The sequence below is a fragment of the Oncorhynchus nerka genome, linkage group LG4 (genome assembly GCF_034236695.1).
Source record: "Oncorhynchus nerka isolate Pitt River linkage group LG4, Oner_Uvic_2.0, whole genome shotgun sequence".
Lineage (NCBI taxonomy): Eukaryota > Metazoa > Chordata > Actinopteri > Salmoniformes > Salmonidae > Oncorhynchus > Oncorhynchus nerka.
Window position 1 is genome coordinate 59,773,728 of NC_088399.1, and position 24,057 is coordinate 59,797,784.

A 24,057-nucleotide genomic window follows, 5' to 3' on the forward strand; every position below is an offset into this window, starting at 1 on the left:
TTTGAAAACATTCATGAATAATCTAGATGGCCTGTTTGATTTGGTCAATCTGACAGTGGTCTTTCTGAGCTCACTATCTAGTAGGGTATTTTCAGAAACGCACCAGCCAGTTACAAACATTGCAGTGTCGCATGCACTGATGTCCTTACTCGGCAACTGTTCCGGGTACACATACACTTCGTTGAACGAGAAGAACAGCACACACGGAGACGTCACCGGCCAAACTCCACTACTCACTTGAGTGTGAAGGATTTATGTTGTTGCCGTGAGACTCTTAAAGAAAGCATTTGGGACATCAAAGTCTCTCGCTTCATTTTTCCATCCCTCGGAAAATACAGATTGCTTCTATTGTCAGATTAGCCGTGATGTCCGATGATACCCTATGACGACATGGTTAAAGGAACCTTAAATGTGTGGCCTCCAGGGGCCTGAATGACTCACGTTAAAAGGCCCTTAGTCCTATTCTAGAAAACACGGGCACTGGGATAGTCTAGACTTTCATGCTCAGACCTTATGTTGGCTTTCATGCCCATTACAGCTAGTGCATGAGTGAGAGTTTAAACTTTGATGACCGTAGAAGTTTCATCATTAACCCTTTACCCGTGTGGGAATGAACATCTATGGATACATTTCAACGTTTCATGAAGAAGAAACATGAAGTGCATATGTACACGCATGGTAGCAATTTGAAAGGGAACCATTTGGAGATTGTGGACACAGTTCACCTCGGCACGAGCCTGAATCCAAACGTTACACTGTTCATTTTATGTTCATTTGACATTTACTGTACGCTTTGCTTGCGTTTGTTGATAGCGCAACCTGAAAACACTCTCGATACCGTCCGTAACATGATGCGAATATTCCTGGAACATGTGAGGTAGGTGCAACACAACACGTGAAAGGACTATCTGGTGTCTCCAAGCGGCCACATGACACACCTCTCCAAAGTGGGCACAAAGTCATTTCAATGCGCTTTTATGACTCAAAGAAGAATCTTAAACCGTATGGTCTTTTTTTTATAGCTCTCCTAGCTGTGGCATTGAGAAACTAGAGCAAGCACACTTGTAGTAGTTTTTTTTCTCTCGGAACACAACCCCGTATCTCCGCCATCACACAATAACTGTTGTTTTCACGCAATATAAAAACGGCCTATTATAAATCGCAATCTGGGTCAGGTGGGCATCATCTGAGTGATTTGTTCTATTGCCAAAATGACTAGCTAAGTTATAAAATATCATCTTACAGTATTAGGCATTCACAGGGCAATTCAGAGAAACGCATCGTCATGTTTGGTACGCATAGAAAGGAGTCATGCGTGCATCCAGGTGAGTGTTTTTTGCGGCACATTTTTACAATAGACAAACATGGGCTCGTTCTGTTCAGAACAACCCGTGTCGTCTTGTAACTGTACATCAAAAATAGTGATCATAAACATGGACACTGTATATGACATGAGTTTTATGATATGGAAATGTGAAGTGCATATTTGGACTGAAGGGGGTTTGTCTTCCTTGTATGACATCAAAGTGCTATTTATTATAATCGTCGACGTCTCATCTTTCAAAATACATTGAGTTCTCTTCATTTACAGCATTTCCCTCACTGAGACAACACAACATGTGAAAAGGTTGTGCAATTAGAGGGGGCAATTCTTGTCTCATGCGGTGCTCAAATTCAGAATGGCTTTCAGTCAAAGACCATAAAGCCCTGTAAAGCTCAGAGCCTGAGCGCTGACATCATTTATAGAGTATTACTGTACAGGCTCTTATCAGTGCCCAAATCTGCCATTTTCAACCCATATACAGGTACAGTATGTTTGTGAAGGGCTATAAACTGTAGAAGTTTCAACTTTAAAGACTGTAAGGTATAAAAGAGTATTATGTGTGTCTCAATTATGGTTTGTAATGTGTACAAAACAAACATATTTGAATTCCCACAGTTAAATTCCCACAGAATTCCCACAGTTAAATTCCCACAGAATTCCCACAGAATTCCCACAGTTAAATTACTATAGCTGCGCCAATGGCCTTGTTTTTCCAACAGTAATATCTGTGTCAATAGTGCAAAATGTACTTGCTAACAATCTGTTGCTAGCAAGTACATGGGTTGTCATGGGTTGTCATCTTGTCTAGGTGCAGATATTTATAGGCTATACATTGCCTTGTTTTCCTATTATTTGACAGCTTGGCTGTCGTGTTAGGGTAGTAAATGCCTCTTCAGTGGAGCTCATATGATGAGTTGGATATTTAAGCAATAAGGCACGAGTGGGGGGGGGTGTTATATGGCCAATGTACGATGGCTAAGGGCTGTTCTCAGTGTCTGGACACAGCCCTTTGTCGTGGTATATTGGCCATATGCCACAAACCCCCTTGGTGCCTTATTGCTATTATAAACTGGTTACCAATGTAATTAGAGCAGTAAAAATACATGTTTTGTCATACCCGTATACGGTCTGATATATCACGGCTGTCAGCCGATCAGCATTCAGGGCTCGAACCACCCAGTTTCTAATTGTTTACATAGCCAGCTAACAAGTTGCTTGTTCTATCCTGTTTCTACCAATGCAATTCATTTGGAAGCTGTCCCAGCTTCGTAACTAATCAGCTAACATTGGCGAACTCTGTAGTTAGTCTGTCAGGCAAGAAAGCAAGAGTTGATTGGAGGAGAGAGAGAGAGAGAGAGAGAGAGAGAGAGAGAGAGTGTGTGTGTGTGGAATGGGAGGCTTGTAACTGTTTTAGACAATTTATTATGGAAACTCCTTATTAGGAAGAGAGTATGTGTATAGTTGAAAAACAGAAAGAGAGGGAGGAAGAGAGAGGCAGTGTGAGGGGAAAGAGAGAGTTTATGTTCCTGACCACAATTGTATCCTATTTGTTGCTCCTCTCCTCTCCCTCTGTTCCTCAAGGTCAGTGAAAGCGAAGGAAGTGATGTGGAGAGTCAGGGCTCTGGAGCAAAAGGCAGGGACGAATAGGAGTTAGAGATGATAGGAGGGAGGGAGATGTGGAGCAAGGAGGGGAGTGAGAGAAGAGTGGAGGGAGAGAGATGTGGAGCAAGGAGGGGAGTGAGAGAAGAGTGGAGGGAGAGAGATGTGGAGCAAGGAGGGGAGTGAGAGAAGAGTGGAGGGAGAGAGATGTGGAGCAAGGAGGGGAGTGAGAGAAGAGTGGAGGGAGAGAGATGTGGAGCAAGGAGGGGAGTGAGAGAAGAGTGGAGGGAGAGAGATGTGGAGCAAGGAGGGGAGTGAGAGAAGAGTGGAGGGAGGGAGATGTGGAGCAAGGAGGGGAGTGAGAGAAGAGTGGAGGGAGAGAGATGTGGAGCAAGGAGGGGAGTGAGAGAAGAGTGGAGGGAGAGAGATGTGGAGCAAGGAGGGGAGTGAGAGAAGAGTGGAGGGAGAGAGTGAGAGGAGGGAGAGAGGAAGGGAGAGTGAAGGAGAGGAGAGTGGAGGGAGAGAGCGAGAGGAGAGAGAGAGGGAAGGGAGAGTGAAGGAGAGGAGAGTGGAGGGAGAGAGCGAGAGGAGGGAGAGGGAAGGGAGAGTGAAGGAGAGGAGAGTGGAGGGAGAGAGCGAGAGGAGGGAGAGAGGAAGGGAGAGTGAAGGAGAGGAGAGTGGAGGGAGAGAGCGAGAGGAGGGAGAGAGGAAGGGAGAGTGAAGGAGAGGAGAGTGGAGGGAGAGAGCGAGAGGAGGGAGAGAGGAAGGGAGAGTGAAGGAGAGGAGAGTAGAGGGAGGGAGAGTGGAATAGGAGAGTGAAGGACCTGAGTGGAGTGGGAGGGAGGGAGAGGAGGAGGAAAAATAGGAGGGAGAGGACAAAGCCGAGCGAGAGGAGGAAGAAGAGGGAGGGGAAGAGGGAGAACACATCCGAGAGGGAAGCCTTCCATGGCGTGTGTCTGCCCCAAGACCCACCATTCACCATAGTACCAGGTGCTAGGAACAGAGCTTGTAATGGATTACAGCAAGAAAATAGGTGGGGTTGACCATGTTGACCAATTTAGGAGCTATTACAATGTTGGACGCACCAGGCAGAAAATAGTGGAAGCATGTGTTTCGGGGGATGCTCAACATTGTCATCGTAAATGCATATATGTGTGGGGGACCCTGCAAAGGCCCCTTCCCAGAAACCGCAGGCACTGGTCCCTGAAGGCATTCAAAATGCAGTTTGTCCATTCACTTTGTGATATGACTACAGTGGCAAGAAGAGGGGAGCCAAGACTGTGGCACCAGGGCGTGTGGACTGAGTTGTAACTCATTTGAAAGCAGGTGAAGTTTGAAGGGCGCCTGAGGGGGTGTGTGGTGTGTATCCGGAGTGGATGCAGGGCAAAGAGTGGGAGATGTGTAGAAACCTCCTTTGGGTGCTCTACGTGTTCTGTGCCCCTTTGCAGGATGGGGCCGTGCTTCCAGAAGTTCCATGACATGTTGTAGGCTAAATGCAACCACTAAAGTGACAGTGTGAAATATGAATTTGTCCTACAAATCTCGGAACAGTTGTTGTGTTTTGTAGTGTCTCTCTTTATCTGTCTCTATCTAATACTGCATTCACTGAATTGTTGTCAAAGTAGGCTACTATTTCTACATTTTGTGTCAGGCCTGGTCTGTACTAAATCTTATTGAGAGAGGTTACATATATTTTTGAAATGGTCTCTGAATAGTTGTTTGAATTTTTACATTGTTGCAGAAGTAAGAAATGTTGTTATTCCACTAGCCTACTTTGTGTGGGTTTTGAAATACTTTCTGAATATCGTCCTCTGGTCGTATTTTAGATATGTAAATAATATTTATAAGTATTATATATTATATTTGGTACATTTTAAGTGAGTAATTTAGTCAAATTTACTACAATTTTAAATACTTTTTGTTGTTGTGTTCAGTGTTAATGTTTTTTTTATAGTGAGTGTCTTTGTCACCCCCTGGCCATAGAGGCTTTTATTCTCTATTTTGGTTAGGCCAGGGTGTGACTAGGGTGGGCATTCTAGTTTCTTTATTGCTATGTTTTCTATTTATTTGTTTTTGGCCGAGTGTGGTTCCCAATCAGAGGCAGCTGTCTATCGTTGTCTCTGATTGGGAATCATACTTAGGCAGCCTTTTCCCCACCTGTGTTTTGTGGGTCGTTGTTTTCTGTATAGTTTATTTGCCTTAGAGAACTGTTCGTTTTTCACTTTGTTTTTTTGTTCGAGTGTTTTGATCAATAAATATCATGTACACTTACCACGCTGCGCTGTGGTCCATGCCTTCCGACGAGAGACGTAACAGTTTTTACACAATGGAAGACAAAATGAGTGTTATTGCCATTGACACTAATGTGGTGTCATATTAAAGAAGAGGTTGTGCTCTTTAAAACTAAGTTAACTTGTAATTGTCATTTGTACTTTGTTTTTGAGCTACTTTATGTCTGTTTCTTTGAAATGTGTGAGAAAATTAGCTTTATTATGAAAATTCCCAGTAATCTACAGTAGCATTCTAGAATTATCTTGGGGTATAAAGGGCTGAAGCTGAGAGAGATAAATCGCTTTAATGTGTATAACATATTCAAAAGATTGGCACTTACAAATAGGGAAATACTCAACTGTCATATTGCTTGCCTATATAAAGGATGGATTTCAACGTTTCGTGAACATACAGTACAATAACACAGACAGAGCAGAGACAGTTCAATCCTGAAACGGTGACATCTTTCTACCCATCAGCCATCAGCAAATGTCTGCCATGTGGAAATAGTCGTTCAGTGCAATATCCCTGTCTCGGCGTTCATATAAAAGCTAAGTGTAGCGTTGTTTCAGGCCCACTTTCAGATACAACAGAGCTCCCTTTGACTGTGAAGTACAACAGACTGATTTAAGTGTCACACTAGGGTACAGGAGTTTGGAAAGAACATGAGGAGTCTGGAACCTACATGGTTCGGAAACACCGATATTATAACGTATTGAAACAGTCTGAATCGATAAACTCAGGCTCGTGGCACGACTTGGATGGCAAGTATTTATCTTTGGAGACCTGTGCCTTTAATGGTGATACACTGTAGTACTCTTCAAACGCTTCACAAGCAGCTTGTACTCTTTATAGCAGTTTGCCAATCCGTTAAAACAAATCGGTGTAAATAGTTGTCTGATATGCCTTGCCTGCGTAAGTCACCTTGAGAGACCCCGGTGGAAGTGACACCGGTGGCCCTCCAGAAACTTAAGCTCGCCACTCATCGACATATGGCCAGTCTCCCAGGGAATGTGCCTGACCCAGGACTCAATCTGACGAGGGTCATAAAACGGAAAGTACCAAGGAGAAACAAGATTACACAAACACGGCCCATCATGTAAAAATACCACATGGGAAGAAGAAAAGTAGCCCAATGTGGGTGTTAAGTTATTTGCCTGTGCTTTTCCAGACAGTGAGCAGCAGAGGATTAGAAATCAGGAGAAAGCAAATAGTGTCCTTCAGTGGTAGAAAGTGAGTAGAGAGGCATACCCTTGTTGGGAATTGGGAAAGCGATGATGAAATACATTAAAGTGCATGCTATGCATGCAGTGCTGGTGTGCTCCACTTTCATGTGGGTTGGTTTAAATGCCAAAGTCAGATTTTCATTACATCTGACCAGACACAAAAACACAAGTCATCCGAAAAAAATGCACTCAAATTCAATCTGAAACAATGCAATGTCATTTGAATGGAAACAAAAAAAGAAATCGAATATATGTTCCATCTAAATACAGCAGACAAATACAAATAGCTTTAGGCCAATGAATCACTCTGTTTCTTTGACATTTGTTAGAGAGGAATATGGCCTATTATCTGAGTCAGAGGAACCGGTTCAGCTTGGCTTAGCAGCAGCTGGAGGACTTGGTTAAACTCCACACGCAGCCCATTGGCTGACGGTCACTCCAAATCCATCAAGGTTAGCCATAACTGTGGTGTCAGGTTTAACCTCTTACCTGGACTGTGGATCATTATCAGAGCCATGAGTAGAAAGGTGGTAAAGGTTGTGTGATTGATTTACGCATTGCTTGTTGCTTACTTATACCATGGCATTGTTGAATACTCCTTTCTGATTGGCTTGAAGGGCATTCTAGAGTGTGCATGATTTCCCTTTATAAACTGGGTGGCTTGAGCCCTGAATGCTGATTGGCTGACAGCCGTGGTATATTTACGCAATAAGGTTCGAGGGGTTGTGGTATAAGACCAATAAACCACGTCTAAGGGTGCTGTTCTTAAGCATGACGCAACGCGGAGTGCCTGGATACAGCCCTTACCACAAACCCCTGAGGTATACCACAAACCCCCGAGGTGCCTTATTGCGACTATAAACTGCTTACCAACGTAATTAGAGCAGTAAAAACAAATGTTTTGTCATACCCGTGGTATACGGTCTGTTACACAACGGCTGTCAGCCAATCAGCATTCAGGGCTCGAACCACCCAGTTTATAACATACCGTTTGTGCTCTGTTGTAGCCTAGCTTATCTCTGGCTAATGGGTGTCTGGGTTGCATTTCCCACTGACGGGCCCCAACCATCTGAGAAGCCTCAAGTGGATACGGTAAAGGAGCTATTACTGTCGATTAGCACCTCCCACTACAGCACAGGGCACCTTGAGAATGATGCCAGCAAATGTGCTAACGCCTTCTTATCGCCAAAGGACAGTGAAGGGGGGATTTAATACGTTCTCTGAAACCTGTGGTTATAATTCACTCAATGCCCAGGACTTTAATGGGTTGTTTAAATTGAGATTGCATATAATTCTTTACAAACAGCATACATGTAGAATATAACTCATTGTCTCATTGCCCCAGCTTCAGCCAAAATGTAGTGGGTTGTTTGTATATAAGTCACTTTGAGACAGTGAGTGAGACCATGAGAGGATACGAATTAGGAGAGCAACTCAGGCTGAAATCAAAATTACCTTCTACAACCTTTACCCTCACAGCTAGATACAAGGCATTTACCAAATCGTGATTCTCTCTCTCTCTCTCTCTCTCTCTCTCGCTCTCTCTCTCTCTCGCTCTCTCTCTCTCTCTCAACGTGGCAGAATGGGGATCGATCAATAGGCCCCTGGTCAGCTGGAATGGAGGTCCAGTGCTATGACTCATTATTGAAGCCCTGCTGGGTGCTGATTCCAGGGCTTAACTGATCCATGGACAGAGTGTGACTGCCATGTACCAAAACGAAATAGCTCCCTATTCCCTATATACTGTAGTGCACTACTTTTGACCAGAGTCCAATGGGAATCACACTCTAATCCAACCAGTCCACTGCCAGGACCCAAAGCTGTCCTCTCTGTTTCTCTCTCTTTCTGTCAGAATGCTGTTGTGTTGATTTCATTCTGTTATCCTTTTCCAAGGACATAGTTAGTCTTGTGTACACAACCTGAAACCAAACCAACCATCTCCAACCCAAATCATTGCATATAAAACCAGTGCCCAAAATCATTTGGCAAGTAGAGCCAATACACCACTTTCTGTCCATCAAAAGCTCCTAGGCTCAACAAATTGACAAAAGTGAGAAGCGTGCCCACTGGTGAAAACTCTAAAGACTTGGCATTTTCTTTTGTTTCCAAAACTCCCTAAAATCTATCTGATTTGGCTCCTATTTTTATGCTTTTGGGCAAATGCAGATCTTCCAATTTAATTGACTTCTCTCTCTCTCATCCTCTCTCATCCTCTCTCTCGTCCTCTGCCTTAAGGTGACAGAAGGAGGATCGATCAATGGGTCAGCTGGGATAGAGGTCCAGTGCTTTGACTCATCACTGAAGCCTTGTAAGGAAAGAGGTAAATATTTGAAATGGTCGGCTGAAATGGAGGTCCGGTGCTTTGACTCATCACTGAAGCCTTGTAAGGAAAGAGGTAAATTATAGTCAATGAACTAATCACTGATCACAATCTTGATGTGATTGGCCTGACTGAAAAATGGCTTAAGCCTGATGAATTTACTGTGTTAAATGAGGCCTCACCTCCTGGCTACACTAGTGACCATATCCCCCGTGCATCCCGCAAAGGCGGAGGTGTTGCTAACATTTACGATAGCAAATTTCAATTTACAATTAAAAAAATTAAAAAAATCGTCTTTTGAGCTTCTAGTCATGAAATCTATGCAGCCTACTCAATCACTTTTTATAGCTACTGTTTACAGGCCTCCTGGGCCATATACAGCGTTCCTTATTGAGTTCCCTGAATTCCTATCGGACCTTGTAGTCATAGCAGATAATATTCTAATCTTTGGTGACTTTTATATTCACATGGAAAAGTCGACAGACCCACTCCAAAAGGCTTTCGGAGCCATCATCGACTCAGTGGGTTTTGTCCAACATGTCACAGTCATACTCTGGACCTAGTTTTGTCCCATGGAAAAAATGTTGTGGATCTTAATGTTTTTCCTCATAATCCTGGACTATCGGACCACCATTTTATTACGTTTGCAATTGTAACAAATAATCTGCTCAGACCCCAACCAAGGAACATCAAAAGTCGTGCTATAAATTCACAGACAACACAAAGATTCCTTGATGTCCTTCCAGATTCCCTCTGTCTATCCAAGGACGCCAGAGGACAAAAATCAGTTAACCACCTAACTGAGGAACTCAATTTAACAATACCCCGCAATACCCTAGATGCAGTTGCACCCCTAAAAACTAAAAACATTTCTCATAAGAAACTAGCTCCCTGGTACACAGAAAATACCCGAGCTCTGAAGCAAGCTTCCAGAAAATTGGAACGGAAATGGCACCACACCAAACTAGAAGTCTTCCGACTAGCTTGGACAGACAGTACCGTGCAGTATCGAAGAGCCCTTACTGCTGCTCGATCATCCTATTTTTCCAACTTAATTGAGGAAAAAAAGAACAATCCGAAATTCCTTTTTGATACTGTCGCAAAGCTAACTAAAAAGCAGCATTCCCCAAGAGAGGATGGCTTTCACTTCAGCAGTGATATATTCATGAACTTCTTTGAGGAAAAGATCATGATTATTAGAAAGCAAATTACGGACTCCATTTTAAATCTGCGTATTCCTTTAAAGCTCAGTTGTCCTGAGTCTGCACAACTCTGCCAGGACCTAGGATCAAGAGAGACGCTCTTGATTTAGTGTTTTAGTACTATATCTCTTGACACAATGATGAAAATAATCATGGCCTCTAAACCTTCAAGCTGCATACTGGACCTTATTCCAACTAACTACTGAAAGAGCTGCTTCCTGTGCTTGGCCCTCCCATCATAGCACTGAGACTGCACTTGTGAAGGTGGTAAATGACCTTTTAATGGCATCAGACCAAGGCTCTGCATCTGTCCTCGTGCTCCAAGACCTTAGTGCTGCTTTTGATACGATCGATCACCACATTCTTTTGGAGAGATTGGAAACCCAAATTGGTCTACACGGACAAGTTCTGGCCTGGTTTAGATCTTATCTGTCGGAAAGATATCAGTTTGTCTCTGTGAATGGTTTGTCCTCTGACAAATCAACTGTACATTTCGGTGTTCCTCAAGGTTCCGTTTTAGGACCACTATTGTTTTCACTATATATTTTACCTCTTGGGGATGTCATTCAAAAACATAATGTTAACTTTACTGCTATGCGGATGACACACAGCTGTACATTTCAATGAAACATGGTGAAGCCCCAAAATTGCCCTCGCTAGAAGCATGTGTTTCAGACATAAGGAAGTGGATGGCTGCAAAGTTTCTACTTTTAAACTCGGACAAAACAGAGATGCTTTTTCTAGGTCCCAAGAAACAAAGAGATCTTCTGTTGAATCTGACAATTAATCTTAATGGTTGTACAGTCGTCTCAAATAAAACTGTGAAGGACCTTGGCATTACTCTGGACGCTGATCTCTCTTTTGAAGAACATATCAAGACTGTTTCAAGGACAGATTTTTTCCATCTACGTAACATTGCAAAAATCAGAAACTTTCCGTCCAAAAATGATGCAGAAAAATGTATCCATGCTTTTGTCACTGCAATGCTCTACGTTCCGGCTACCCGGATAAAGCACTAAATAAACTTCAGTTAGTGCTAAATACGGCTGCTAGAATCCTGACTAGAACCCAAAAATTTGATCATATTACTCCAGTGCTAGCCTCCCCACACTGGCTTCCTGTCAAGGCAAGGGCTGATTTCAAGGTTTTACTGCTAACCTACAAAGCATTACATGGGCTTGCTCCTACCTATCTCTCTGATTTGGTCCTGCCGTACTGCCGTGGCGGAGATCTTTGTGGGCTATACTCAGCCTTGTCTCAGGATGGTAAGTTGGTGGTTGAAGATATCCCTCTAGTGGTGTGGGGGCTGTGCTTTGGCAAAGTGGGTGGGGTTATATCCTTCCTATTTGGCCCTGTCCGGGGGTATCATCGGATGGGGCCACAGTGTCTCCTGACCCCTCCTGTCTCAGCCTCCAGTATTTATGCTGCAGTAGTTTATGTGTCGGGGGGCTAGGGTCAGTTTGTTATATCTGGAGTACTTCTCCTGTCCTATTCGGTGTCCTGTGTAATTTAAGTATGCTCTCTCTAATTATCTCTTTCTCTCTTTCTTTCTCTCTCTCGGAGGACCTGAGCCCTAGGACCATGCCTCAGGACTACCTGACATGATGACTCCTTGCTGTCCCCAGTCCACCTGGCCGTGCTGCTGCTCCAGTTTCAACTGTTCTGCCTGTGATTATTATTATTTGACCATGCTGGTCATTTATGAACATTTGAACATCTTGGCTATGTTCTGTTATAATCTCCACCCGGCACAGCCAGAAGAGGACTGGCCACCCCACATAGCCTGGTTCCTCTCTAGGTTTCTTCCTAGGTTTTGGCCTTACAAGGGAGTTTTTCCTAGCCACCGTGCTTCTACACCTGCATTGCTTGCTGTTTGGGGTTTTAGGCTGGGTTTCTGTACAGCACTTTGAGATATCAGCTAATGTATGAAGGGCTATATAAATACATTTGATTTGATTTACATATTTGAAATGGTCGGCTGAAATGGAGGTCCGATGCTTGGACAGTAACATTTTGCATAACTTGAAACAGATTAAAGATTCAAAAGCTTGTAAAGACAAAGGTCAAATGTTTATAAATGGGAAAAAGCCTGAGAAAAGTACAACTATATCTAAACATGACTGCCAACAGTTTTCTGTTCTTTATGGGAAATTCGATCTTACTTCATCCATCAGATACATTAATTCTTATGTGATTGGAATCATTTATCTGGTTGGAATACTTTGCCTATCCATCTACTATACATGTATTATTAACCAATGTCAGAGAGATCTCACACATCAATTCAAGGTCTTCAACAATATCATGTATTAAACGAAACACAATCCTCGGCAACCAAGGTAACACGCTACTAAAAATGTACAGACAATGACAGACAGGTAAAAAGTTTAAGATAGGAGCCAATTTCACAAGAAAGCCCAAAATAAGTTAACATAACCAAGAAGCAATTAATTTTTGATATCCTGTCTTATAAACATGAACTTACTCGCAATATGACAGGAGGGACGGAGAAAGTGTTTGCTTTGTATTTCAGCTCTCCTCTCCGAACGGCCGCAGGGATCTCGTCCAACAGAAATGTTTACATTTCTCTTTCAGATTCGGGTGCTGTGATGTGGAAGGCTTGCTTGTTATTACAATCAAGATTCTGCAAATGATTTCTTAGAGTTGGTCTAGACCAGGATTATTTGGCTATCTTATATGACCATATTCCAGTAGCAACACCCTGATGAATCTCCAAAATCCTTTACTACTGAGTTTTCTATACTTGCCCCATGTATAGTAATACATTAGTATTTTCACTCGGTCTGAAAAACTAGATAAGGAACAGTAGTATTCTATTAATTACTCGTCATATAATTCAATTATATGATATTATAGTAATAACCATATATTGCTGTTTTCCTTCCTTCTGTTGAGCTCAGGTCACTTAGCATCAGTCATGTGAATTCATCAAGAGAGAAAATAAATATTTTGCAGCCTTGATTGTGTGTGGATGTCTATTTTCGCAAATCCTTGAGTTCCAAGGAGCTCTCTTATGTCAAAAGCAGGCCCTCAAATTACCCCAATTAATGATGTGTATCTGGACGTATGGGAGAGGAAACATAGGCATTCATCCAAGACATGGGAATAGAGAAACAAAACCAAAACAACAAAAGAAATTCAACAAATTCAACTGCCCTCGTACTGGACCCCTAGTTTTCTAGTTTTCCGAGGAATCGAGCTTGTCATTCTCTCAAACATGGGAACGTTTCCACTGGGCTTCATCCAAGTAGGAACGTGGCCGCTAATGGCTGAGTAAACCCTTCGGCACTGCTGTCTCAATCTTCCTAGCCGTAGAACACACAGGAATATCAACCCACGGGACGTGGGTGATTCGATCCAAACATTTGGGGTATCTTTATCTCTGCCAGCACATTTCAGACATAGATGGAATTAGTTTGCCTCATGATAAAGTTGGTATGTGTGCAATCTCAAAGTTTGTGAATATGGTAAGCCTTTCTCATCACATAATAATAACCACTATGTTCCCTCACTGCCAGTGTCAGCTAAACATCTATCAGAGCTGATGCCTCTTCTATTCAAATTGAACTGCCATTTAATGCAAGGTATTGTTACATTCAGCGGCATGTCCATGTTTATCTTTCCCCCTAGCATCCCGCTAAGTGAAGAAGCGATCATTTAGAGACTCTCAAGTCATCCAGGGTTACCCTCGCAAACAGAGAAACCTCCTATATAAACTCCCAAGTCAAACCATGGCCCCCCTTCCTTCCTTTGCTATGGATACATCACACAACCAGCCACACTGTTACATCAGGTCTAAATGATGAGACACTTCTCCTCACACAACCAGCCACACTGTTACATCAGGTCTAAATGATGAGACACTTCTCCTCACACAACCAGCCACACTGTTACATCAGGTCTAAATGATGAGACACTTCTCCTTTGCTATGGATACATCACACAACCAGCCACACTGTTACATCAGGTCTAAATGATGAGACACTTCTCCTTTGCCTCCTCATCCCCATCTCACAGCTAGACTGGACAATGTATCATCTGCAGCTGTGCGGGTCTGGACTCTGGACAGGGGGCTTTGATGTCATGCGTCTGTGCTGACAGCGGTAGTCATCGTGCCCCGGGCAGAAGGGGGGTCAATGGCGTGGAGGCTGCAGAGGCAGTCACTGGAAACAGGCCCTTTTTTCCTCAGTTGCGGTGCCTACTGAATAGCAGTGGAATGAAAACAAAGCAGCAGGAAGAGGTACAGTAGCCCTCACCAGATGGAGCTGCTTTGGTCTGACCTCAGATCATACCGGTGTAACGATGTCTATAATATTCAGTATTTACACAATCAAAAAATGTCACAAGTCATAAGATATGCCATTGTTCCTGCAATTGTACAGCTAGTTTCAAATCCTAACCAACAACCCAGAGATCATGTTGTGTAAAATAATAACTATAAATAATAATGAGACTTTTTTTTCTCTAATCTGCAATCCACATGTCAACATGGAGAGAAAGCAGTGACTTTCAAGCAAAACCCCAACCCTTGGAGCTGTGGAAGCTCAGCTCATAGTCATATCATATGGAATATCCCCAGGCAGACCATGTAACATCATCATAACCCAGCGTGGTCTTCTCCAGTCGCTTACAGCTCTGACTCCTCAGAGGGCCCCCGAGCGGAGCAGCAGAGGACCAGAGCATACGCAGCACAATGTCGCCTTATCCCGAGGCTTTCATCTGGCTGGACCTCTGTTTATTTTTGCTTTCTCAGACTGAAGTGCAAAAGAAGTGTGTATACACACAGTGACAAGCAGGGGAGAGATCAAATGATCGAAACCAGCGCACCCCAAAGACAAGTACTGGAGGACCATCATCCCCCGGCTGAGCTGAAGTATAAAGGGACGCTTAGGGATCCTTTCCGCTAAACTATGGTTACCATATTATAGTATGCTATAGAATATTCCAAAATCATTATGTAATATTTGAGAGCCCAATTGTTTTTATTGATTCCTCTTACATTGGAAAATGTGACTACAAGTAGTCACCTACAATATAGCATTATTGAAATGTCCCGAATAGGTCAAAAAATGTAATAAGGTAAAGTAAGAAAACGCTATATTAGTATGCAGATTGACACTATGACATACAATACTACACATTAAGAAGTTTGAGAACTTAATGCATAATGTTTCAAGCTCAAGGAATGAGTTCTGGGGGCCTACAGAGGCAGATCCCACCTGACCATCTACGGACCACCATTAGTCAGACTGAATCTCATCCCCTGCTCCTCCAGTCCATCCAAACACAACCCCTCCAGACCTGCTGAGGATTAACCCCCGCAACCCCAGCCTGCAGCTCCCCCGGCAGTAAAGTCCACTCAAACAAACATCTGCACCCATTTATGAGTAAACAGGCGTAAAGCTCCATTCGTTTTCCAGCTACAGGCATGTGTTCTGGGGCTGTCTTTGTTGAGTGATTCTCTGGTCGTGGTCCGCATCAGTCTGGTAGTGACTGAATTTCTACCCTCGACAACAGTTACACCTCTTGTTGAAACGATCCCTTTATCCCTGCACTTTACTAGAAACACTTACAGTATCATAGTACAAGAGGTCGGTCTTATCCTGACCCAACAAAGCTTGCTAGGGCTCTATCATAAGGGTAATTGAGGCTACATTTAGTACAGTTATTCTCTAAAAGGTCAGGGTGTAAGGTGGATTGACCTTTGACTCCTATTTTAAGCAGAGGTCGAAAATGAAGTGACAGGGAAGAAAAGGGGAAGGGGGGGGGGGGCAAGCACACTATCGACATCTTCACCAGTCATCTCCAGTTGGCTCTGCCAGCCACAGCCCTGGTATTGTGTGGAATGTGAGAAACCTGGCTTGGGTCCCAGACAAGGCAAACACAGTGCTGGACAGGTTTAAGATATTCTCCAGAGCTGTTCCTATGTTGGGTCTGTGTATGTGTGTGTGTGTGTGTGTGTGTGAGGGGTGTGGATGAGGTGCCACGCCGATCACAGCTCTAAACCGTTAACCTGGGACTCAAACACGTCCCACACACAAGACAAAACCACCCACCGCACTGGGAGGAGTCGTGAGTGGCCGACCATGTTGTGCAGTTCCAGACCGTATGTTAATATATCATGAGATGTGGACTACAAAGAATTATTCATCAAGCAACTTTTCCCTACGCCTCACCAACACCAAAGACAGAACAAAGAAATGACTGAGGTTATTGCAAAGTGTGACATGAAGCCTGATGTGCGATTGGCCCAGATCACAACAAGAACAGAGTAAGAGAAGGAAAGCTCGCCTATTCTTCATTTACTGATCCAACTCCGGCTGTGAGGGAGTGAAACTGCTTATCTGTTACCCAATATCTCCCACACTCTTTCCCTCTCTCCCCACCTTCACTTGCTTCTCTTCATTTTGTTTCCCCACACGGCGGGTGCTTTCATGACCTGTTATTTATCTGCTGTTCTGTTTGTTTATTCGAAGCCTTTCACTTTGACAGAAACTATTCCATTGCTCTCTTTCATCACCAATGTTGTGATGTTTTGATATGTAATCATGGAAAAGTTGAAGAAGCTGAACTCTCAAATGAGGTGAAATGGTGTCCTTTGGAACTTTGGCAAGTGGCCCCAGTGCTGACAGACGAAAGCAACCGCTCACAATGCAACATCTGTAGGACACAACCTCGAAGGGGAGTAAAGGGCTTAATGGCAGTGTTTTGGGATGTTTCAGGAATTCCCCCGAACTCCACGCAGTCAGCCTTATCTCTCAGATGAATAATTGTCAGATGGAACAGGATCCCGATGGGGAATTTGTAGAGGATAAATGCTACGCCGAACTTGAAGATTGGCTGGACCCGAAAAAGAAAGAAATAACGGCACTACATTACTGTACGTTCCTTCCATTCCCGCCGCCTGCCAGTAAACAGAAGTAGAAAGCATAGGCCCGCATATCTTTCCTGTGATCGCTGTCCCTGGAAGAAAACACAGCTGTAGAATTTGAAGGTACACATTTATATAAAGGCAGAGTCTTGTAGGGCCTCGTGGAATTTTACAGGGCTGAAATGAACCCAAACGGGCTCCCCGATGGACAGTTCAGAGAAATATGACAGAAACTTAACAAGCCAGAGAAATTTGGACATGAGTTATAGTCTATGTCTTGTATAAATAATAGAGAGCAGTGATATACCATTGGGTTCTTTCAAATCACAGCTGGATTTCAACGATATATTGTAGTACACTGTGATAGCAGCATTTATTGGACCACTGACCGAACAATCCGTTTTTATAGTGTTGTATAATATTCCACAATGGCTACTATCTTATATTTGGGTCAGAATCACTCACCCATACAGGCTTCGCACTGTATGCTGTACGTTTGGCAATGCTTGCGAGCTATAACTTCTAAAGACAAGCGCGACGACTGAGACTTTAGCAGACACTCTTATCGAGAGGCACTTACAGGAGCAATGATGGTTAAATCGCCTTGCTCAAGGGCACATCGGCAAATGTTTTACCTAGTCGGCTCAGGGATTTGAACCAGCGGCCTTTCAATCACTGGTCCTACGCTCTTAACCGCAAGGCTACCTGCCACCCAAGGTATGTTAATTCCTTATACAGGCACACCATACTGAACCATTACTCAAAACGAGGTCAAATGTCGGAAGTACGAGAACGGAAGTATCCAAATATCAGTTCCCCTGACATACAGTATAGGCCGATGGTAAAGCTCTCTATATCACCTGAGTGACATGCTGCAGCACACTCTCTCTTATTTATAATACCTGTGGTAATCCCAGGAAGAAAAATGTGTTCCATTGAAGAAGTGAATATACTCGGAAACCCAAACATAATACAGGACGTTCTCAAATGATTTCACACATATACTGGGGAGTGCAGAGCAGTAAGTAAAATGTCTTTGCAAATACAAAAATAACATTGCAATTAAAGCTAGGTAAATCCTGTACCAAGAGCCCACTGGAGGTTAATTCATTGAAATGAATGATGGGAGTTTAACCACATGTACACATGATGCCTCAGAGAGACTCAAGAGAAACTGGAGAGACTCTTAAGACCGCGGGCATTAAAAACCTCCCCTATTCACTTTGGTTGCGTAACCATGGTGTAAAGTTAAAAATACTTTTCTGCCCAAAAAGTTCTAACAGGTTCGAAGCTAACGACCACAATGAAATACGACTTCTGGGAAAAGAGTTTGATACTAAGTGAGCTGCCATATTGACCGTGACAAACATACTAAATGCCCATTTCCTGAAAATAACAATAACCATGTCGGCCTCAATGTTCACATCCATGTGGGAATACTGTGACATTGTAATGGACTTCCTTATCTATCCCCTTAACATGCTGTAAAGAAGCTCTGTTCTCTTTTCCACCTTCTCTGCTAGTGCCAGTGAGGCAAAGATTCATCTATGGAAGCAGTAGCAGAGTACAACAGCCCCTTCTGCTATTTTCCTGGTCTTGCAACTTCTGCAAGGGACAGGAAGGAAGCGCTTCTCAGTCTGTTGTGCGTCCAGTAGCTCGCTGCATCGTCCGATTTGTTTGTTTTGGCCCGCGTTATTTGCAAAAAGAAGCTTTGATACAGAGGAAGTCACCCCTAAAATAGCTTAGTCTTTCCTTGGCTCTTTAGGCAGGCTGTGTGGCCTTCTGATAGCGTTAAGAAATATTCCCCCTTTTTGCTGTATTAACCCCAAGGGGTGAAGGGAAACTAGGAACTACCCATGTTGTGCATCCTGATTACACTAACAGGCAGAGCAATGGGAAATTCACAGGGATAGCACTGTGAACACTGATATCATCTCTCCTCTTTTAACTTCAACAGCTTATTCTGGCAATGCCTCCCTCTGAAGAAACATTGGTTTGAAACCCTTTCTACGCTCGGCACTAAAGTGAACGTGTGAAGATCTATCACTTTCACTCCTGGGGAGCAAGGATTTCTTTTTGGCTCCTTGAAATGGACCTTGGTCCAAGTTTCAATGACTTGAGTTGTCCTTGAATTATTGAGGAAGTGGAAAGGGGATCTTGAGTGTATCTCTCCCGTAGCTGATTTATATCATTCAAACGTTGAATGCATCTGGAAGTGATCGGCTGAGTGATACGAAACATATCACCCAATGTTATTTTAACTTTGATTTCATGTTTTTTGTTTGTCGTTAAAAGGCAAACTCGATGATCTCTCTTCTACAACTGAACATGCACACTTTCACAAACCAGGCAGTGATGGAATGGAGTGGGGATGCATTAATTGGCTACTTTCCAGCAACAAATACCCAAAGATCACAGGCAATCTGGTCCAATTCCCCCTTCTTTACAGGCCTGCCGGGGAAGTAATCCTTGGACAAACAGAAGCCACCTTTGACTGCGCAGGAATGTTATCAGTGCCTGCTCTTCCCTGGGCCGACCAGACTTCCACGGAGGGGAAAGATTGGGGCGGCCTAATAATTCCTGAACAGCTGTTTGCTGCATCTACCCCCCAACAAGTTAAGGCGCCCATGCATCGAGGAGTGTGTGGTATCCTTTGTGGATTCTTTCATCAGTGGTGGCTGGAGTAGCATTAGGGACAGCTCTCCTCTTGACAAGCAGTCAAGGCTTACGTGATTAAGACAGATTGACTGGCTGGGACACTTAATCCTCTGTTTGATGAGAAATGTTAACTGCATCCTGATGTTTCCGCACCTCCGTAATTGGGCTGAATTATCACTGTGTGCTGCCTCTTAAAACATCTCCCCTAATTCTTATTATGTTGGTGTCCACTGGTTACTGTCACTTTCTATTGTCAATCAACTGTTGACAAGATTATTGCATATTGTTCTTTCAGAATATTGAAGACGTGCTGGATGCAGGATTTTTTTTGGTTTCCCCTTTGTTTTTTTTACCCCTTAAGATTAAAAAATGTCAGAGGTCTGCAGAGAATGCAAATGTGTCGGGGAAGAAACACGATGGTATTAGTGGTGATGGCAGATGAGTAAAAAAAGTTATTCCAACGGTCTCATTAAGTCTAGAATTCAGTCTACAATTGCTGCTTGTACTGTTTATATAGTACCATCATGGACTGTCGAAGTACCTATATCAATATGATTCAATGTCCATGTCCATGTGATTTCATCTCAGACTCCTTTTTACTTAGGGTGACCTTACATTAGTCCTACACTGTTAAAAAAAAAGAAGCCAACTTGCTTAATCAGCCTTATTCCGCGAGTTGATTGGACTTCAAAAGGACAAGAATTTGCTCTGCTCAAAGTTGGTTCAGCTATAAGGTCAAATGTGCCCAAATGTTGAGCAAACTCACAATCCTAATGCAGCTGGTTGACTTATAATTGCACATTGAATTAACATCAATGTTATTTTGTTGAGCAAACTCACAATCCTATTGCAACTGCTTGCGTTACAATTGTACATTGAATCAACATTGTTTTTTTTGTTTTTTTACAATGTATAATCACAGTCCTCATTATGTGATATAATTTTTCTCCACGGAACAATCTTTTGCATGCCAATAGTTTTTCTTAATTTATATAGGTCATCATTCCCACAACCATTTACAGCCCACAGCTTATCTCAAGTTTTCGAGCAGTTTTTACCACTGAAATTCCTCTTCCCAGATACGAGATAAATGTATAGTGATGTATAGTGATGTGTGTAGTTTCTGAGCAAAAGCCAACCAATTTATTTGGGAATTGATATGTGCATACCTCTTATGTTTGTGCTTTACTAGTGTGATATACAACATACAGTAAGAAGCAATAACATCTCTCCTACTTTCCTAACTACAAACTCAACCAACAGTTCATTGGAATGAAATGTTGGGTCATTTATAAAGAACGACCATTTCTCACAACCAGAGGACTGGAAAGAATACATTTCGGAGGTAGATGAAAAGCTGTAATACCGTTGAGAAACTTGCCCCCAATAGCTTTTAAGATGGTGCTCCAATTACTAGTGAGCAGAGACCCCAGCACGCTAACGGGTATTGATGATGCTCAGTTAAATTAATCCCACAATTCCAGAGAAAACTATCAAATCTATTGTGCATTACGTGCAATTATTTGTTCACTTTGTGCCAACATTTTACAGACAAAAATAAAGGATTGTGTGTTTATAAGCAATTCATCATAGATTGGCCCTCCTAATCTCCTTGCAAAGTCACATTATTGTGAAAAGTACAGCAGAGCTGCTTTTCCGAATGTAGAGTTTGTTTATTTGACTCATGTATTCATTTCAGAGAGATAGTTTATCTTTTCAAAGATAAAGGAGTCTAAGATTAACAATTCAGTTGCCAAGTGGTATCAGTGATGACTTCACAATTCATTAACGTCACAGTGAAACCATATTCCTGGTCATAAACACCTGACTGGCTTTACAAGTTGGAGGAAAAGGATGAGAGGACTCGTATGCACCACAGGCATCTGTCTCTTAAACCCCTGATAGAGAGTACATTTGCTTAGTTCCCTTGCCTACAATTCTTGGCAAGCCTATCGACAAGTATATTTGTTGGTTGATTGCATTCCCAGTTGAATTCAATGAGCACTGCATTGCAAAATCATTATTTCTGTTTCCCGCAATAGTGTAGCTTACCCAATTGTAAATCTGCCCTTGCCTGTTGAAAATCCAATTCGAAGGTTACCCATGGAAAAATGTACAGAGCTTTGAAATAAAGATGTATACACAAAATTGCAAGGCAAAAGATACAGATCAGAAAATGGAAGATCTATTCCCTTTAACTAATCTATTCCCAATAATCAGTACGTTTTCCCATGTATTTTTATTTTGATGTCTTTCATGTTAGTAAATCCTTCACTTATAGAAAATATCTGATGATTCCATGAACTCGCTTTCTTTATATTCTAAAGCTTAGACTGTGGACTAATGGAAAGTCCTGGGTGGCGGTACATAGAGGGAGCATTCTTCCGTCGTACTCTAGCAGTGGTCCTTACAGGCTTCCTGTCATTAAAGAGACAGCACACTGGAGAACTCTGGAGGACTGACATATTACGACCACGCATCGTGACGGATGCAGCGTGGAACGTAACTTGACATCTGTGGAATTGTGCTCAGGGAGCACAGAGTTTTTCAGAGAAGTACCAAACACGAATCTTACGCAAATAGATCAGTGGTTAATATATACAGTTACGTAACAAAACAGCTTTGTGGATGTAAATTGTTTATGGGATGTTGGTTATTTTGTCGGTATGGGACAAAGGCTTTTAACTAGATTCCTCATGAGATTTGTTCACAGTTTTACATTTGTCATAATAATCATTCATCAATTCAAGACCCTCTCCAAGATCTTAAACCATGAATACCAGAGTCGTGGCACACAGCTCCAGCCATAGAGCGCACAGATGTATCCCTGACAATACTGTAAGAACTTTCATTAAGACAACCACGAGGAAACTCCAATTGAAAGCCGGAGAACATCACTCTCAAACGCTCATACATTTAAAGGGGTCACAAAAAAAAAAAAACATCAGAGCCAGACACAACAACACAGCCTTTGCGTAAACACAGACCGCTTCAATGCATACTCAGAAAGTAAACATAAAAGGACACCTGCACAAGCTTTCGACTATGACCACTTCTCCCTTACCTTCTGCAGCCACTGAGTGTAGTTCTCCATGACGTGCTCCAGGTGTTGGATCTTCTGGGAAGCGAAGTCCTGTTCCAGGGGTGGAGCGTCTCTCTGCAGCGCATTGGCGCTGTTAAACTGTGTCGCTGCTTTCCCTTGTCGGCACGAATTCCCTCCGCTGCTGTCGCCCTCAGGTAGGATAAAGGTGTAGGTGCACTGCCCATGCTGGACTCTGTGGTACCTCCGATTACTGCTGCTACTACTTTCACTACTACTACCGCTGCTGCTGCTGCTGCTACCCGTGCTGCCACCTGTGCTGCCCTGTCCTGCGCCGCTGGCACTGCCATCTGTCCCTTTTCTATGCTCCCCCCCACTGCAGCCCACAGCCACCAGTAGGGCTGCCAACGAAAGCAAGTGGCAGGCAAACTTGTTCCACAACATCATTCCAGCCTGGAGGAAAGGTTAAAAAAGTAAAGTCCTTTTATCGTTGGCTTCTGGATGACTTTTCGTCTGTTCAGCGGTCGGTCTTGGGCCAGTATTTCTTTTAGTGGATCAGAAGGCTGTACGGATCCCAGTCGATGTAGAACACGTGTCATCCATCCCCGTGCTGGACCTCCTACTGTGAGAAGGTCTGGAGGGCATCTCCGGTGTGCTCACACACACGTACACACACACTTACACACACACTCTTGTAATGGGCTGCTGGAGCGCTATGTGTCCGGTCAGAAGTCAGCCAGAAGTCCAGTCGTCCAGGGCTCGCCGCATACACGTGTTGCGCCGTGACAGCTTGTGTGTTTATATAGATGGTCCTTTTTTACACTGTATCAATGCAGTGTATCAATGCACTGTGTCAATGTCTACATGTGTTAAATACAAGGGTCAGTGCATACGGATGGTGTCGTCAGACCTCCTCTTGTGTGACTGCTTTGCTCTTCCTCCTCCGTCTCTACTCTGGTTTCCCTGTGTGACTAAACGACTGGAGCGAGGCTCACTAAAGAACAGCACCAGGCTTCCAGCACACTCTGAGCCTGCCCCTCACAGAGTCTGCAGAGGAATGTGTGTTTATGGACGAGTCGCTCTCTCTCTCTCTCTCCCTCGTGTGTGTGTGTGTGTGTGTGTGTGTGTGTGTGTGTGTGTGTGTGTGTGTGTGTGTGTGTGTGTGTGTGTGTGTGTGTGTGTGTGTGTGTGTAAGGCAGAGAGGGACCCCAAGCACAGAGGATGTGCTCAGACTGCGAGGATTGGTTTACACGCTCTCTGACCTGAGGCTTGTGTGGTAGCCCTGCCCCTGTACACACTCAGTCTGTTCCCGTCTCCCCTGCACTACAGTACACAGCAGATGCCACAGGATTCTCACTGTCCACCACTCAACTATATAACACTCAACGATATAACACAGGGGTTCACAATGCTGTGTTGTATTTCCATGGTTTTTAGTAAATCGAGTTTTATCCCATTTAGGTGGTAAGAGAATTCAATGTTTACATACTTTAACATATTGAGTGAAGTGATATATCATATCTAA

The 24,057-nt window shown here is 43.3% G+C and overlaps 1 protein-coding gene across 2 annotated transcripts in view; it reads right to left on the minus strand.

Moving 5' to 3' along the window:
• Positions 1 to 23,703, minus strand: part of LOC115128295 (angiopoietin-1-like) — a 57,176-nt gene extending 33,473 nt beyond the window's left edge. Inside the window, exon 1 of one of the 2 annotated variants that reach the window (XM_029658014.2) lies at positions 22,557 to 23,703. In XM_029658014.2, the coding sequence (XP_029513874.1) occupies positions 22,557 to 22,979 (423 nt within the window). In that variant the 5' untranslated portion in view covers positions 22,980 to 23,703. The remainder of the gene's footprint in view (positions 1 to 22,556) is intronic. The other variant, XM_029658013.2, reaches the window with a different exon arrangement.
• Positions 23,704 to 24,057: the final 354 nt, after the last annotated feature.